The following is a 17,299-nucleotide window of genomic DNA, read 5'->3' on the forward strand; positions in this document are numbered from 1 at the left end:
CACTGTTCAATACTGCATTCATGTTGATCTTGTACTTTTGAATTTAAAACAAATGTCTCGGGCCACACATATTCTGCCATGGTTTTTTTTTTTTTTTTTGACACCAGCTCACCGGCTGGTGTCAAAGGAAAAAGTGTGTCGGCATGATCACTATGCGAGGGTCAGAAAAGCTTGCTAAGCATATAGCGGATAAAAACAGGTTCTTTCTTTTCACTAGAAGTGTGCAAATATTCGAAATTCATGTATAGCAGAGCAATAAAAGTTGGCTCTACCACACAACGTCCAAATTGGAACTACAGATTCACGGCACTTTACAAAAGCTACGAGGCCAAGTTCCCAAACTTAGTGCACTATTCTTGAAACGGGGGTATCCTTTGGGTACATTTAAGGTTTAGCGAGGCCTATTTCTGTCAATTAAAAAAAAAAAAGCAAAACAGCTCCTGCCATCTACTGTAAACTTTGCCAGGTAAAATGTGCAGAAACCACACAAGCTCAATCATCAGTAAAGAGTCCATATTTGTAGCTATCTGTGTTTCTAAGCATGTAAGACCACAAGAGAATTGCCATGCATAAAAGACAACCCCAGGAATTTCTGACGATAAAAATGGGCGACACCTCAGTATTTTTTTTTTTTTTTCTAGTGCTCAGTGTGTAGAATCAAGCTTCTCATTATCGGTTGAGTCCACGGCTGTAATACTTGTTTTGGTTTCACTTTGAGTACGCACTTTTATCAATGTTTTATATACAGTGTAAATACATTTTTGCAGATTTCAAGGTCTGTCCTGCACAGCCACTGTATAAAGTTTAGCCCACGCCATTTCAGAGTTGTGCATCCCCAGATACTCAAGAGACACATGCACACAGACGTATAATAAGTCCCAGCCAGAAAAAAGTGTTTTCATGAACTTTAGCCAGAATTAGTTCTTTTTGCAAGCCCACAATGTAATTTACAACTGCTTTTTACCATTGTTAGACAGCCACAAATCACTATCTGTTGCATCAATGGTAAAATTGCTGCGGTTTGCCAAACTTCTTTGTTTTCTTAGTTATCTAGCTTTAAAGGTGCACTAAAGGCAGAATAGGTTTTTGCTTGAAGACCTTTCGTAGACCTTCTGTCTTTAGCTCAACAACAAACGACATACCTTGCGCAGATATAATGCTAATATTTCTCTACCTTGTTCCCCTTCAGATGTCTCTGCTTTTAAAGTATAATATAAAGAAAAAGGCTGCAAGTCTCAAGTGAGACAGCCAAGCAATGTTACTGTCTAACAGAATACCTAAAGCCTGGTTCAGTGAACGGTAAACCATATGGCAAATTAGTGGCACCTACGGGGCAGAAACTTTGGAGGCTCGCTAAGAGGGTTCAACTTAAATTGAGGACGACTCAGCGAGCAATGGAGCGGAAGATGATGGGCGTAACATGAAGGGACAAGAGAGCGGAGTGGGTCAGGGAACAAACGTGTGTAGAGGACATATTAGTAGAAATTAAGAAATGGGCGTGGGCAGGGCATGTAATGTGAAGGCAAGATAACTGTGGGTCACTAAGGGTAACAGAGTGGATCCCTAGAGAAGGCAAGCGTGGCAGGGGGTGGCAGAAAGCTAGGTGGGCAGATGAAATCAAGAAGTTTGTGGGGATAAATTGGTCGCAGTTAGCACAGGACCGGGATAAGTGGAGATCTATGGGAGAGGCCATTGCCCTGCAGTGGGCATAGACAGGCTGGTGATGTTGATGACCGGTCCTCTGTACAAAGCTCCACCAATCGTGGTGTGGAAAATTGCATGGTGTGGCGACACCCATTTCTGTGCTGTTAAACAGGTGCTGCTTTTATTGTTGCAGCCGAAGTTATGAAAATATGTCGCTTTGCCACATGAGCGACACCACAGCTACAAATTCGCTGGTAAACTCACACCGTATAGAACGGGTGTAATATTTTCGTATTCTTGGCACTGTGATCTACCAATACAGAGCCAACTTGTTCTACATTCCTGTATCGGTTTAACTAAATGGAATATATTTTATTGGCGTGTTCATTACTCCTACATGTTTCGAATAGAGCAAGGTTGTATGCAGTCTTCATGGTCTTTTAGGCTTCTAGCTGACAGCCTCTGCCAACACTAGTGCTAGCACGCTTGTATGTTGCACTCACTCGGTTTACTGTATTTGAGACGAATTTCTGCTGAAGCCTCACCATATCATAGCATCTGCAAAGATGAGCAAGATGACATTTGCCTACCTGGTAACTATGTTCAAAATACAATTCACATTTGCACCAAATTCAATCCATCTCCAATCTAATTCATCTGGGATCGATCCCCATCAACTTCACTCACTAAAACAGTCGAATCCATCCAAAATTGTGCAAGAGTAATTTGTTCAGATTATTCTTATACTAACAGCATCACCAAGCTCAAGCCTGAAGCAAACCTTGTTAACCGAGAATTGCACCACAAAATTGCTAGACTCTGCCCCCATACATTTTATCATGCCTTGCACTAAAACCAGGCTATGGCTCCAGCTCACCACATTTAATGCCAAATTAGCCATTTAAAAGCTGTTTATCACTTCTGTGCCCATACTACGGCCCCTTACTCTTTACTATTTGTGAAAACATCCACAGACTGGAATGATCTGCGGACACCATGCACCATTTCTACATCGGCCATCTCGAAGAATGCATTGACCAAATCACCTGTCCGTGATGTTTACCCCCTCATGTCACACCCTCTAACTGGTGCCTTTGAGATACTATGAATAAATTGCTAAAAATTTGATTACAGCCCTATCCACCAATATATACCTATAAACATGCGCAGTTGGCGTTTCCCTTGCCGAAAACAAGCATAAATGAACACAACAATGAAAGATGTTTATTGATGAAACCATGGTGAATAACTTAAGTGTGACTAGAATTGGCACCTTGCCTTTGTCTTCACTCGTGCGTCACGGTGAAACCTGGCACTGTACGCCCTCACTTGTGTACAGGCTACATGAACAGTTGTGCGCTTTTCTGATTAGCTGCCTTGCCAATCACAGATCGATGGTGTGCGACCGGCCTTCGGGATTGTGAATTTCCAACACGTCGGGCCTGGCCACCAGCCACTCGTACCAAACTCTACGTCGTGAGACGCAACGCCAGAAGTGCACTTCCAGGGTGCAGCCCTTTGGAAGGTGGACAGGCACCTGCAAACACATGAAAAGGCAACAGCGGTAGCTTGCACCATTCCTTTGGTCCTTTCTGCACTAGCAACGAGACACTGTTGATGCTGCTCATGCAAAAGACTAGTCACCCCGTCCACACCAAGATCCAGTCTCAGTTTGTCTCTGGGGAACTGGCAGGCAAGTGCGAATAGATTCCTCCCTTCGAAGCGACTATTTCGAAAGAAAGCAACCAGCAGCAGCCACAAACACTGCACCGAGAACTAAACTGGCCATTTATTCCCTGCAATATGTGCAACAATCGTTGAACTTCGACAAGTGCAAAGACATTCAAGACCCTTTTTTATGCAAAGCAAGTTCAATTCTGCTACCAACGTGATCATGGGACTTTACTTGGTGCCTGACTGCATCTGAGTGCTGGTCACAGCACACGCCCTTGACTTCATTTAGATTTTGTTTAGCGACTTTAGTCATTTAGACTGATGTTTAGCCCTGATGCACAGAAAGATGCATAGAGCAGACATGACGCTAAAAGATCTAAACAAAAAAAAAATGCTTTCACTTCAACTTGCCTTGCCTGGGGAATGCACCCCACAAGCTTGTCATTTTTCAAGAAGGAGAAAGCACCTCAACTTTCACCCTTTGGTACTGCTGGATACTTTGTGATTCCCAAATACTGAAACTTTGAAGCAAACACAGAATAACGTGGTATTCAATGCAGCAAAAGAGGAGAGTTCAAATACAGCATGTTCAGTCAGACATTGTCTGTGAACTGCAGACCGTGTTCAAAACTGTCATCCTCACATTTTGGCAGCAACATACAGTAATTCCTACCTTACGTGCATATGGGGGAGGGCAAAACAACCTGTTGTTGTGTCTTTGCACTCAGAAGAAAAGGTAAAGGCCGCAGCAATAATGCCAGTTTTCTACTAACACTAAGCGGATATGAGATTATATGATTCGGCCCAAACATAGGTCCATGTGACATCTATGAAGCTCAACCAGTAACTGTTTTCTATTGCGTCACAAGGTCTGCCTCACAAGTCGTTCATTTGCTTTCAGTGTGAGCGCAAGCATTACTTTTATTACTGTGTTCTCTTGGAGCATGGTCTTGCCTGAAATATATAAAACTTTGTTCAAAAGACTGACTCTACTCGCTCCCTACTGGCGTGTAAAGCACATGGAGGGCTCAATATGGGGCTTTTACATGCAGACTGCCCATCCTTTGCCTCCACATGCCAAATGAGCCACCGATCGGCAACAGGTTTCTTATTCTGGCACTTTAATGCTTCCAGCTTTTCAACTGCTGCCCGCTAAGAATTTGATTGCCGACAGTTTGGGGTTCAGGTAGTTTGTGCGACGAAAGGGCGACACAAAACCATCCCCAAGAAAATGCACAGGATGGAGTAGCCAACAAAAGCCCATCCTTGCTCATGATTGGGAAATTGCCAATCTCCAGTGGTGTGAGTGAGGTGCACCACTGGGGGCTAAACAATTCAGCCCAGTAGGTTGCCTCGTAGCAGTCATCTCACGGGGAGCCGTGCAATGCAAAGGGTCTCAGACATGGGCACTGTTTCAGTGCAAGCGGCCAATCAAAGTTTGTATAGCCGAGTGCAGCACACACCTTTCTCCAGGCGTTCCACATTTTCCTTACAATGCACTTCGTGTCTAAATCAACACACTATGGCAGCCTATACCAAAGACCAAAACTGTCACATGTTTCAAGGCATGTAATAATCGGTACAGCGCAAGTGCCATTCATGCTCAGCTTAAGTTCTTGCTTAGCGGTCCATACAATGACAACAAAACATGACGGTTGCACAGAATCTAGGCTTTACCTTGAGAGGGAAAAATATGGGAAACCAGCTGATCAGCCCTGGGTTGCGAGTGTCAGGGTGGATGCCTACAAAGATAAGAAAGAAAAAAAACTTTCAAAAAGAGCCTTTCAAAAATAAAACACCAACTCCAGACAGTTTGAAGTGAATATGAAAGAAAATTTTACATGCCTGTTGTCAGAGTTCAAAACGCAGGGCATACACCCTATGCACTTTTCCTGACTGCCGCTTTTTTCATCATGTGACAGCTCCTGATAACTTATGATCGAAGATAAATTAGCCAAAGTTGAACTATTTCACAATTTTTGGACAACACTTGCCTGATCCATGAAATAAAAAGGACACTTGTCAAAGCATGGAGCTTTTTAGTTCGTCTTACGTTCAGCGAAACATTTTAAATAGTTTCAGGGCCTTTTTGTCCCAAAAGTAATCAACTGAGAAGCATTTACGTAGTTAATCAACCTAATAACAAAACTGTAACTGTTTTAAAGACATCTTTACTACTTTTTGAGTTACAAAATTAATATACAAGGTCACCTCAGGGCTAAAAAACTGCAGTGGGGACCATTTATAACGTAACCGTGTATAGTGCGAGACCAGATATAACAAAGGTTTTTGTGACCACCGGTTTGCCTCCCATAGAACTCAATGCATAAGCATACCCCTTAAAACACGACTGGCCAAAGCACAATACCGTTTATAGTGCGGTTTTTCGGTGAATATATACCCTGATCGACTGGCGCATCTTGGGCTTCGTTTGAGGGTTGCCATAAGAAAGAAAAAAAAAATGGAATCATCCATCTGACACAGATTGCACTACCTACTCCCACAAACTTCAAGACGGGAAAAAAAAACAAAAAAAAAAACGTTTGCGTGTTCCGTTTGCACTTTCGTGATAACCATGGCTGCCCTTGCTTGATGCACCTTGCAAGATAGCGAGCCCCCCTCCCTCCCCTCTGTGCTGTCGGTTCTATTGGAACGTTGTGCAGATAAGCAACTACCCTTTTTCTTTTTGAACATCTGGAGATAGCTAGCAGCCATGACAAAGGTTTCCACTACCTGTGTGCTGTGCTGATAAGCAACCCACTCTTGTGGCATCGCAAATGCAAGGTGGGGTGGGGAAAAAAAAAAAAATCTTATTTGCATTCTAATTACGTTGTCCTGTGGCATCCTTTGAAAGACACTAATAAATGCAGCCATGTTCCCTCAAACACAAACATCATCTCGTGGTTTGTAAGAACCTGCAGCAGCGGTTGATGCGGAAAAAAAAAGGAAATAAAGACCTTGCCTTTGTTTTTAAGAGGCCTTCGTATAAGTGATGATAAACAAAGAATGACTGAAAGGTAGGTTGCAATGTGGATTCTTGCATGTTTTGTTTATAGTGCCATACCACTTATAGTGCAGATTTTGTTAAAGTGGCTACACTGTAATTAAGCAGGAAATTAACAAGATATTTATGTCAGTGTGATCAGAAAGGTCTATTGTGTGCAATGAAGCTGCTAGATTATATTTTATCACAAAAGAAACAGAAAGGTTTCACCTTCATTTCCAAATAGAAAGTACTTTCTGCTGTTCACTGTTATTGAATTTGTAGAAAGCCACACTACTGTTGCAAATTTTTTTGTGGATTGGGGTAGGTAGCTTTTTTTTTTTTGCAAGCTTCAAATTGAATTGAATTGAAATTTTTTGGCAGTAAGGTGTACTATACTATCATGGCGCCAAGGCTAAGGCAACTTGAATGCCACCTGATTGCCACTTGAATAATATTTGGTAACACTGGCAGCACAGACAGCGTTTTAAGCATGAAAACGTTTCACAATAGCAAGATGCCAGCTCGCTCCTCCCTCATGGCACAGACCTATATATGAGATAGCACAGGTATAAACCAAAAGTAGGCAAAACACACTGCAGTTGGAAAATTTTCAAAAACAAAATCCTTACTCAGCTTGATGTCCTTGTACAGTATGGTGTCGAAGCAGCCAGCAAATCCATGCACGTAAGACTTTTGCTGAATCTTAAAGCGCAGGATCTTGTAGCGACTGTTGTCAATTGGCTTTTCTGTAAAGAAAAAGGCGCACGGGAAGAAAGAAAAAAATTGTTTTTTTCCCCCAGCAAGTCTATGAAATTTGTTGGCTGAACTGCGGAATTCGTTTCATCAACAGAACACCTGATTGATTGTGGGGTTTAACGCGCCGACGCAACGCAGGCGATGAGGCGCGCCGTAGTGGAGAGCTCCAGATTAATTTTGACCACCTGGGTATTTTTAATGTGCGCAGAAACCTCGTACACACGGGCGTTTTTGCTTTTCGCCTACATCAGAAAAGCAGCCGCCGCGGCCGGGAATCGAACAACAGAACACCTGCATGAGCGACCAAGCAGGATTAGCAGCTTCTTTTGCAGGATTGAAAGAGCACCTCGTGGCATAGAAAGATGCACAGCAGTGGATGCGCTGTAGTGGTGCACCCTTTCAAAAGAAATGTTTGCAACCACCATGTGCACTCATTCCCCATTGAAAGAGGTGAGCATGAAATCCAAGGGACGCCTGTACCACTGACCTGCATTTGGGTGCACAAAGCGGAACAACGGCTGGGGCTTTGCCAGTACGTTCACGTTCTGCAGCCGCACCACGTACGGCGTCTCAAAGCAAGCCTGCAAGCACACAAGATTGGTAATGTCACTTTGGCACACCAAAGAGAGCAGTCTGGCTCTGAAACACGCCTCAAATAGCAAAAATTATTTTCCCTTATATGTTGCAAAACTGTCATATGACCATCCCCCTGGGTGAATACAGTGTAGTGCACTTATAGAAGATAGGACGTGGAAAAAATTGCATATAAAATCGATTGCTAGCAATGTGCTTTCAATCGCTATGCCAATGCCATAATTACTCGTCAGTGACACTGTTGCCGTTACTGTCGCTGCTCGCCGCAGCTTTCTCTGCCCAACGCCGCCTGTATAAACATTGCCTAATGCGTCGCGCGCTTTTCAATGGGAAGAGTAGGGACGCTTAGTTCAGGCACTCATCCGCTATGTGGCGCGCGCTGGCGAACATCTCGCCTTGTGTCACTGCTCGCCTGTCGTGAGCGCTGCACCCACTTCTACGATGTGTGTCTGTCAGCTTGCCTGTTGAGTTTCAAGAGCCGTTTCGCTCACATCTTAGCCATGACGGGGCTATATTTCTGGGGCACACTGGGGATCTCGTACAACCTGTCGCTCGCTTCATACTTGCTGCATTTTTCCAAAGATAACTGACAGAGGCGGAACTGAAATAGTGTAAGAACATATTAATTTTCCGGTAGACAAATATCGAACGGAAAAACAATATTTTCGGATGGTGCAGCCATTATGTTACTAATGTTTTTCTCTCTGGAGGATTTAAGGGAAAAAAAATAGCGTGCACATTTTTTTTGTTCAGGCGCTCACTTCTGCCATTACTTACCATTGTTAAATTCTTAGGCGCTATGCATAGACAGCGTGAAGCTCATTTGAGAATATTGAATTGAAAAACCAAGCCATCGTAAGGCATTTTATTATCATGCAAATGCCGAAATTATTATTTTTGTAATCCCAGACTAGGCTTTACACACAAGTGTACAGCCACGGCAAAAGTTGCGCAAAGTGAGGTGTCATCGCACCTCACCGGCCCTCCCATTTCAATACCCAAGGTCCACGTTCACTATGATCGTAATTTGAGTAACGTTCGTATGTTTAGCCACCTCCCTTTCGGCATTAAATTTCACTTCAGATAGATGAACCACTATTACTAGCGTGCAATAATAGCCCGTCCCTCTATCGAACACTGTTTGAACATTTTGCGGTGACGTAGCCTGCGCTGCCACTTCTGCAGTGTCAATCGCCCCATTCCCACCGCTCGCAAGTTCACTATCAAAGGCAGAAATAACCCAGCGTTTTATAGCAGCGCAATGAGTCCGAAATTTCACTTCAAGCACCCACTGCGCCTCACATTCAAGGCCGAAACACGGCGAATTCGGGGGCACCAGGTTGTTTTTGATGAACTCCCATCTTTCGAGTCACGCAACTTCCCACAACAGATCAAACGACTGAATGTAAACCCAGCCGCCCCCATAACCAAAACCATGGTACAAATCGGCGAAGAGCGCTCTGCCTGAACCTCGAGCAACTCCCGGCGGCCATGTTTTCCAATCTTCACCACACCAAGATGGCGGCGCCCAGTGACATCGTTCTGGAGATACGGTACTCCAAAAATTATCGTTTTGTCATCAACTTGCACAAGTAGTTTGACGCTTCAGTACACATAAGTATTTTTTTTACAGGGCTTTGCAACGGTTTTCGATGGGAGAACCTTAATAACACAGAATATAACATGTGCAACCCGACATTGAGTTTCGAAAAAACGATCTTGGGGAGAATTTTATGCGGGTTTTTTATTAAATTACAAACAGCATCACCTTGGTGGTGATGGAAAATTATGCCGTCAGTAAGCATTTTTTGCCACTGAAACTGGCTGGAGCCTTAAAATCCCTGGCTCTCAGACGGTTTTGGAGCAGTTTAGCGCAATTTTTGCAATTTTCAAGCTTTTGGAGCAGCCTGGCGCAGGAAAACAAATTTGTATCAAAACTGCGCAATATGCGCAGCTGTCTCACCCCTGATTATTCCAGTGACCGGTATGTAAGTCGAGAGGAGACTTTTGGGAAAATATTTCAGTAAAAAATCTCGACCTGTATTCCAACCAATACAGTAATTAAAAGGGCAATGGGGTTGCAGCCGGCAGCATCCAGCACTGTTACATTACTGCAAAGCTTGCCGCAGCCAGACCACACTGAGTAGCACGCCTGCTGCTCAGTCATCACCAGCTTGCACAGCGTTCATCTACGATGATTTTGGCTGCTTTCAGTGTCATTTATTTTGCTAATTTTAGACTGTTTTTTTTTTTTGAAAAACACCAAAGGACAACTACTTTTACCGCTGTATTAGATACTGCAAAGATAATCCCTTGCTGGTGTGATTTATTCTTCCAGAGTCAGTGCAGCAGCTAGTAGATCCAAGTAGACACATTGTTGTAAGTGGAGTGCACTGTAGACACAATTTGTCCATGCCCCGAACCTTATAAACCTTTGGCCCAGGCACGAGCGGCACACGAAACCCCACATACGACATCACCGTCCCTTTCCCAGCTAAATGTTTTGAAATGCTCTTATTGCCTACTCCACAAGATGCATGGTTTACATAACACTGTAGCTTACCACAGGATTCTGGTCCTTGTCGCGCAATGTTGCGGTTTCTGTGTACAGCTTGTGAGACTGCAGAGGGGCCAGGTACGAAGTGTACTCACAGGGAATACTGATGCCATCATCTAACCAGGAATAAGCAAACAAATATTTTCAATCGAAACAACTGGTTAGCCAAATTGAAGTAAAATGCAATGTGCAAAGCAAGTAATGTCTCTGCCAAGCAGTATGTAACACATTCCATTAGCTGTTTGTTGGCTTTTGAAGGCTCTTCAAAAATCACCGCGTCTTCTCTTACACCTTTTTAGATCGGAATCATTAAGCTAACTGCAGAACACTGTTCCACAAGCAATCTGGGCCAAACTGATTAGCGATGATGAAGCCCCAGCTCACCTCATTCTCCCAAATTGCACACCACCCCCTTCCTTGCACTGTTCATCACACTGTAGTGCAGGCGTCACAACGCACTTGACAATATGACGAATGGGTGTCGGACCCTGGATTCCCACTGCGCAAGGTCTTCTTTGCTGCTCACACACACTATCACATACCAACACGAGCCCAATCGCTTGAGCTCACTTAGAATAAATTGAACTCATTTATTTTCGATGCAACCTTAAAGGGGCCATGCAGACAAACCAAGTTTGGTACATTCGAAAGAGTGCCTTGTTAGAATATTACTGACCCCACTTTTAACGTACACTTCGCTCAAATGTGCTATATAATTAGGGAAAAAGCGAAAGTCCATGCGACCCACTAGCTCATTTCCCACAACAGAACATTTGATGTCATATGTGCCATATCTGTGATTGGCTGTGATCATATCTGATTGGCTGAGGCCGGCAAAAGCAAACGCAAATTAGGCACGGCTTATAAGTTTGCCGAACGAGCTATTGGCGCTTAAATATAATGCACATTCATTTTACGGCACTAAGAATGGTGCGGTAAATTGGTAAACAATGGAAGTTACGAAAACACACATAAGCACAGAAGTACCGATGCGCACAGCTGCTGATACTGGGCGCACTATGCTTGTTTTAGCTGCATAACACTCCGCCGCTTTGGAGTTGTCTCACACGACCCTGGCCGATTGCCGTAAGCGACGTTTTCTCACGTGACCCTGTTTGTCGAGAATACCCCATGTTTCACAAAATGATTACATTGTACTGTAGCAAAAACAAGCCAGGTGCAATACAGTCAAAAAACAAAGCAACAGCGGACAACGGTCCGTGGATGAGTATGGTAGCGTCATCTGAGAGGACTAACGGCAAGCAAGGCTACAGGGCCGAATGACGCAGTGGAAGTTCGTTTGAATACGCGCAATTGCTGACATCCCAAAAACACGATTTGGCAGGAGAATCAAAATTTTACATTCAATTGATTAATTCTTCAGTGAATACAGCATCGCTTGCTGCCGCACAAGCGCTGGGGGCGCTATAAAACACGAAATCTTTCGAATTGTATTTTGTCTGCATGGCCCTTTTAAGGGGGGAGGTGGGTTTTTAGATGATCTTTTTTTATTTTTAGTGCCAGCTAGATGAAAATTGGCAGTCTTGAGTTTTTTACACTTATTTCAAATATGTAATTTGTTTTGATATAGCTCTATTTGTTCAAAAAATACAATGCTTTAAAAGTTATTTATTGAGGAATTTCTTACGGGGGTTTAGAGCAATTTTGCTTGATGAAACTCTATAATGATTTATATGGATATAACGCCCAAGGTCTACTCTGCCAGGCTATGCTATTTTTATTCATTCAAAGACTTTTTCAATGCATGAAAAAGATGAACATTTGATATCAACAATTTATATAAAATAATCCCATCTTTACTCACTTTTGCAAATAGGTGAGCAATAAGAGAGTAATAAAAATAGCATCACCTGCTAGATCGATTCAATACAAATGCAATGGTACCAGTCTTGTCATCCTAGCCCAAGAGCAACATTACAAAACCCCCCGTAACGCAGAGCATGGCCTTGCAAAAAAAAAAGAAATCAAGAAAAATGCATTTGAAGTTTCAGATCATGGTAAACTTTGCTACAGCTTAGCTACAACAATATAATTAGCATCATTTTGTAGCTCAGTTCCTCACGAAGAACAGCACACCATGTATGTGACTGTAACACAAGGATAACTATGGAAAGACTGACGTAAACTCGTACAAATAGCACAAATTGAAGTAAAATTAAATTTTATACTGTTAGACTTCAGACACTTTATATCCTTTTTCACCCTTTCTCTCACTGTCTTTTCAGAATACAGAAAGGCACAAATGCCATGTACTGTTATTTTTGTGCTACCAATGAGACTAAAGCACAGCAGCCACTCAGAACTAGAGATTGTCCTGCAATGCATCTCAAACCTACAGCAAGGCTATAGGTGAAATGCACTTTGGTGATCAATACTTCAGTGACACAAACAGCATCACCTGCTATACCAATTCAATACAAATGAAATTATACCAGTTTTGTTATCCTGGCTCAAGAGTAAGATAAGGAAACACCCCGTAAGGAAGAGCGTTATCTCACAAAATAAACTGCAGAGCTGCAGGTGGACTTCAATTTGGTGATCAATGCCACAGTGATACAAACAGCATCACCTGTTAGATCTATTTATTGCAAATGAAGTGATACCAGTCTTATCATGGTAGATCAAAAGTCAGATAATGAAACAGTCCGTAAGGCAGAGCATGACGTCACAAAATAAGATAGAGAAAAATGGATCTTTAATTTTTAACTCTTGCTACAGCATAGCCACAATATAAAAAGCGCGGTCACACTGTTCCTCAAGTCGAAAAAAAAAAAAAAAAAAAAAAAAAACAAGTCTGCGACCGTACCACAAAAATAACCTGGAAAGCTCTATGCAAGTAAGAAAAACCTTTGTAAACAGCGCTGGAAAACTACACTTTTTTGCTGAACTTCACAAACGGTACTTCCTACTTTGAACTTCCTTCAACGTCTATGCAAACTAAAGAAAAGCACAAACGTATTGCGCTGCAGACATTTTTTTCACAAATAACACCAAAGCTGTTATGCTAACTAAATCTGGACGTTTCCACACGGTGCTTCTCGGACCAGATTCGTACGTGACAGCCGATCTCGGCACCGCCGTCGACGGCGTCTTCCAGTCGTTTTTTCGTACACTTGCAGCGCGTAATTCGTTGAGGTAAAGGTCTCCAGGCATTGTGGCACGAGACAAAAAGACTTCGTGTCAGAATCACAGTCACTAACGGCAGAGAAAATGCACCCGAATCGAAAATACTGCGGCGGCCAACGCGCGCACGCAGAAACAAAGCGTTAAAAAAAAAAAAAAAAAAAAACTGCGTTGGCTTATCAGAAACGCAGAACGGGGGGCTCGACTCGAGCGCGTGTACTCCTGCCAATCAGCGGCTTGTGAACGACGGTAAATTGGCGGTAACGCTCGTTCTCCTCATGTGACGCCATTTTGAGATAGCGCAAAATATGCACAACGAAATCAGCTACAAAGTGAGCCCAAGAAGGCCACCACTGGCAGTCTGCTTCGAGTGCAGCGCGCGTGCGAAGTTCAAGCTTTTTTAGCCTAGTTTTCGGAGTTTTGCCGCTCCCGCTGCGTTTTCAAAGTCGATTTTGAGATCCTTCCCGATCAAATTCAGCGGTTAAACTTTTAGAGTAGGTGCTTGAAGGTATAAAAAAACTTCAAAAATGTGTTTTTCGCCAAATGCATTTTTCTTCGCGATTTTTTTACCATTCTAAGACCCGCGTCCCCCCTTAAGGGGGGAACATGGCTCTTATAACAATCTTTTGATTTGCTTGCTTTTTTTTCCCACTGATTTCAAATATGCCATTGTTTTTTGAGTAAGTCAATTAGTTACAAAGGTAGTTAGAGCTAGTCATTTTTGGAGGAACAGTAGACAGAACAGTGTTAGCGATAAAACTGTAATTTATATTTTCCAATACTATGAACCCTGGCGAATACAATAAGAGAATCGGTTTTTTTGATGCACCAGTTGGAACTATTTTTACAGCCCATTAAACTTTGGTGTTTGAAATGGGCATTCGAAACGGTTCCTTGCCACTGGTGCCGCCAAGGTTTAATGAGCTGGGCCTACGTGGTCCTATAAGCAGGGCCACTCAGGCCTGCTTATATGTTATCTCTGATCACACAGATAAGAAATTACACTGCAAAGCAGAAGGCAAGACAGCAACCCTCACCCTCCCAGGAACCCTGCCTTTTGTGAATTACTCTCTCCCAATTCTCAATTTTTTCACAGGAAAGTGTGAGCAACCTTCAAGCGACCTAATAAGGACCATTCGGCACAGCATGTAGCAGCCATTCTGACTTGGCTCAGTTTGGCATAATTCACACAACAAATTTGTGTTGCAAATTTTTTGTGCAATCATCATCACAATTTGCGCAATCATCAGTGCAAATTAAAAATAAAAAAACTCCCACAACTGCCTCACTAAGTCAGCCTTCAGCGGGTGGCACTTAGCACTCCAGGCACAGCCTATCACAAGAGCAATATTTAAAAGTTGAGAGGGTAAACCTAGAGAACAAAAGTGTTGAAGCGTTATATTACCCTGCAAAGACAGACCCCCAACACTTCAAAACACAGTGCAACGCACATAGCTTTCCCACTTCAGAGCCGGTGGTAACAGGTCCCCCCCCCCTCCTTTGCATTATGGAGAACAACAACTGTAATCAACTCAAACCAAGTGAAAGAGCAAGCTAGCAATCATGCAAAGGACCACTAAGCTAGTACCAACAGCAAACACCATCACGAAGTGGAGCTGGCAATGCATTGCAGTTTCTTGTGAATAAGAACCCAGACCTCTGAGTGCGACAGTAAATTATGTGGTTGCTATTCCATCCTATGAACTGTGAACAAGGGGGTGGGCACAATTAGGGCGGGAAAAAACCAAGGGACACCTTTCAGAAAGCGCTGAGCCCCATCCAAGCATTCGGGCGAGAGTTCGTTGTCGCCAAAGGAGCCCAACAGCTCCGAAACCAGAATGTCAGCCTTCTCCGGGGCTTCGTACTCGCGCATATCGCATGCCACGACAATCACCAGGTCCTTCCAGGTCTCCTCCTTCAGGTACAGCAGGCTGCACACACAAGAGAAGAAAGAGAAGCTACTGCAAAGTTCTGCACTTTAAGCTCAGACTTTAATGAATCAACTGCTAAAACCAGTTAAACTTCATTGTAACAAAAAAACATCAAAGATGCAACACAATTTACTTCCCTTCATGCCAATTGAACCCATGCATTATTAGCCTTGATATAAGGAAACAAATTTTTTCTACTTTCCAAAATGTAGACTGTGGCTGTAAAATCTCAATAATTGTACGTGGAAGGACAATTTTTTATCCAGAATGTGGTGTTAGAGACACAATTAATGTTAGTGCATGCAACTTGGGTCTCCTGATACAGTGCTGTCAGACTTGCCAGAAAGCACGCAGGCATTGGAGGAGGTCGACAATGCGCACAGTCACTGAAGGTACCAGAATAGGTGATCGGCAAAAAGTGCGAAGGCCTATGGGTACACTGTCTGCTCCCGCCACTTCCGGTTCGAGAGCTCTCCTGGCCTCCCGCACACTGCTGACTTTCATGCACGTGTGTGAGTGTTGTTTATCCGTTTCCACCGGATGAAAGAAAGAACGAAAAAAGAAAGAAAGAAAAATCCCGGGGCATCTCCACTAACGTGAAACCCAGGGAGGGGCGAAGCATGCACTGTATAAGTGTATTCTTGGCGCCTTGGCGTTTTTGCTAATGGAGATGAAACAGTTGGGAGGTAGATGTATGTATACAGCTTTACTGTAAAAGTCTCTTGTCTTTGAAGCACAAAGCTCTCTAGTGCGAGGCGTAAATGAGTGTCCCGGTGTTTTTCAAGTACGCATTACGTTCTAGCACGAGGCGTAAGCGAGTTTCCTGGTGTATTTAGTACCGTAACTACATGAGATGAATGACAATTACGATGACGAAGACAGGAGACGCCAACAGCCCCAGCCCCTAAGGGGCTTCTCGCTCCTAAAAAAACGCTCATGCATCGCACATTCAATGAATAACGATTAATCCTACTAGGGACTTTTCTGAGAGGTAAGCACTCTGTGAAAGCCGCCGGTGTACGGGAGGCCAGGAGAGATCTTGAACCGAAAGTGGAAGGAGCAAACGACGTACTCATGGGCCTATGCACTTTTTACTGGTCACCTATGTTTTCCTGAGCATGGGCGCAGCTCACTGCTTCCTTTCTTCCCCCTGTGCCTGCCAGTTGTTTGTAGTCACCCTCGCTCTTTCATGTGTACAGCGCATGCCCTTATATACACACACGCATATTCAAACAAATTAAACAAAGCGTATATCAAATATCAGGGTGCATGTACATGTAAATGAGCCCGCAAAGATGCACTCAAGTGCACATTTGCACCCACAAGCAGCCATTCAGCCTAATGCTGTGTGAAATACCCCGAAAGGTCCACAAAGGAGGTCAAAAGAAAACCAAAATCGACACAAATAGAAACAGGGGAGATACACATGCGTAAAGTGTGTGCAGATGCAGTCCTGGTGACTACTTGGCCAAAATTCAAAAAAAGTTGCGGCAACTGCCAGAGCACTGTGAACACTACATAAACAACAACCAGGGGCTACCTACCATCTGCTTTGTAGCTAGGCTTGTTGGGAAATATGTAGCCCTTCATATAAGTAGTGTGGCCTAATCGAGGCAGCTGAGACTTAAGAGCAGCATAATGCACTGGAGTTAAAAAGCACATGGAGAACACTCGAGTCTATGAACAGGCGATTACTAAATTTTTGAAACTGATTCAGCTGCAGAGATCATTTTTTACACAGCAAAAGAATTAGTCATGTGAAAGATTGGCAGCCACAAAAATTTAGCTTTAAATTACAACTAAAGCAGTGCCCGAGATTTCTTGGGAATGAAGGTAACGCAATGTAGTCCAGCAAACTTTTGTTTTTAGTTTACTAGCTCAAAAATGTAACAATATGCCTCTCACTTTGATCTCGCTGCTGACCACGCTAGGTTGCACAAAAACATGTAGCCACTGCTGTAATCTCATAAGAAAGAGCCCAATGAGTGGTTACAGCTCCTGGTAAAATAAATT

At 43.3% G+C, this 17,299-nt stretch overlaps 1 protein-coding gene across 1 annotated transcript in view; it reads right to left on the reverse strand.

The window, feature by feature from the left end:
- Positions 1-2,846: 2,846 nt before the first annotated feature.
- Positions 2,847-17,299, reverse strand: part of LOC144147037 (protein arginine N-methyltransferase 5-like) — a 77,276-nt gene continuing 62,823 nt past the window's right edge. Inside the window, exons 12-17 of the mRNA XM_077679068.1 lie at positions 15,111-15,286; positions 10,218-10,327; positions 7,548-7,641; positions 6,934-7,050; positions 4,996-5,060; positions 2,847-3,181 (exon numbers count right to left, since the gene is read on the reverse strand). Coding sequence (XP_077535194.1) covers positions 3,029-3,181; positions 4,996-5,060; positions 6,934-7,050; positions 7,548-7,641; positions 10,218-10,327; positions 15,111-15,286 — 715 coding nt within the window. The 3' untranslated portion in view covers positions 2,847-3,028. The remainder of the gene's footprint in view (positions 3,182-4,995; positions 5,061-6,933; positions 7,051-7,547; positions 7,642-10,217; positions 10,328-15,110; positions 15,287-17,299) is intronic.

The sequence above is a fragment of the Haemaphysalis longicornis genome, unplaced genomic scaffold (genome assembly GCF_048455015.1).
Source record: "Haemaphysalis longicornis isolate Haplotype H1 unplaced genomic scaffold, Haemaphysalis longicornis Haplotype H1 scaffold_1, whole genome shotgun sequence".
Lineage (NCBI taxonomy): Eukaryota > Metazoa > Arthropoda > Arachnida > Ixodida > Ixodidae > Haemaphysalis > Haemaphysalis longicornis.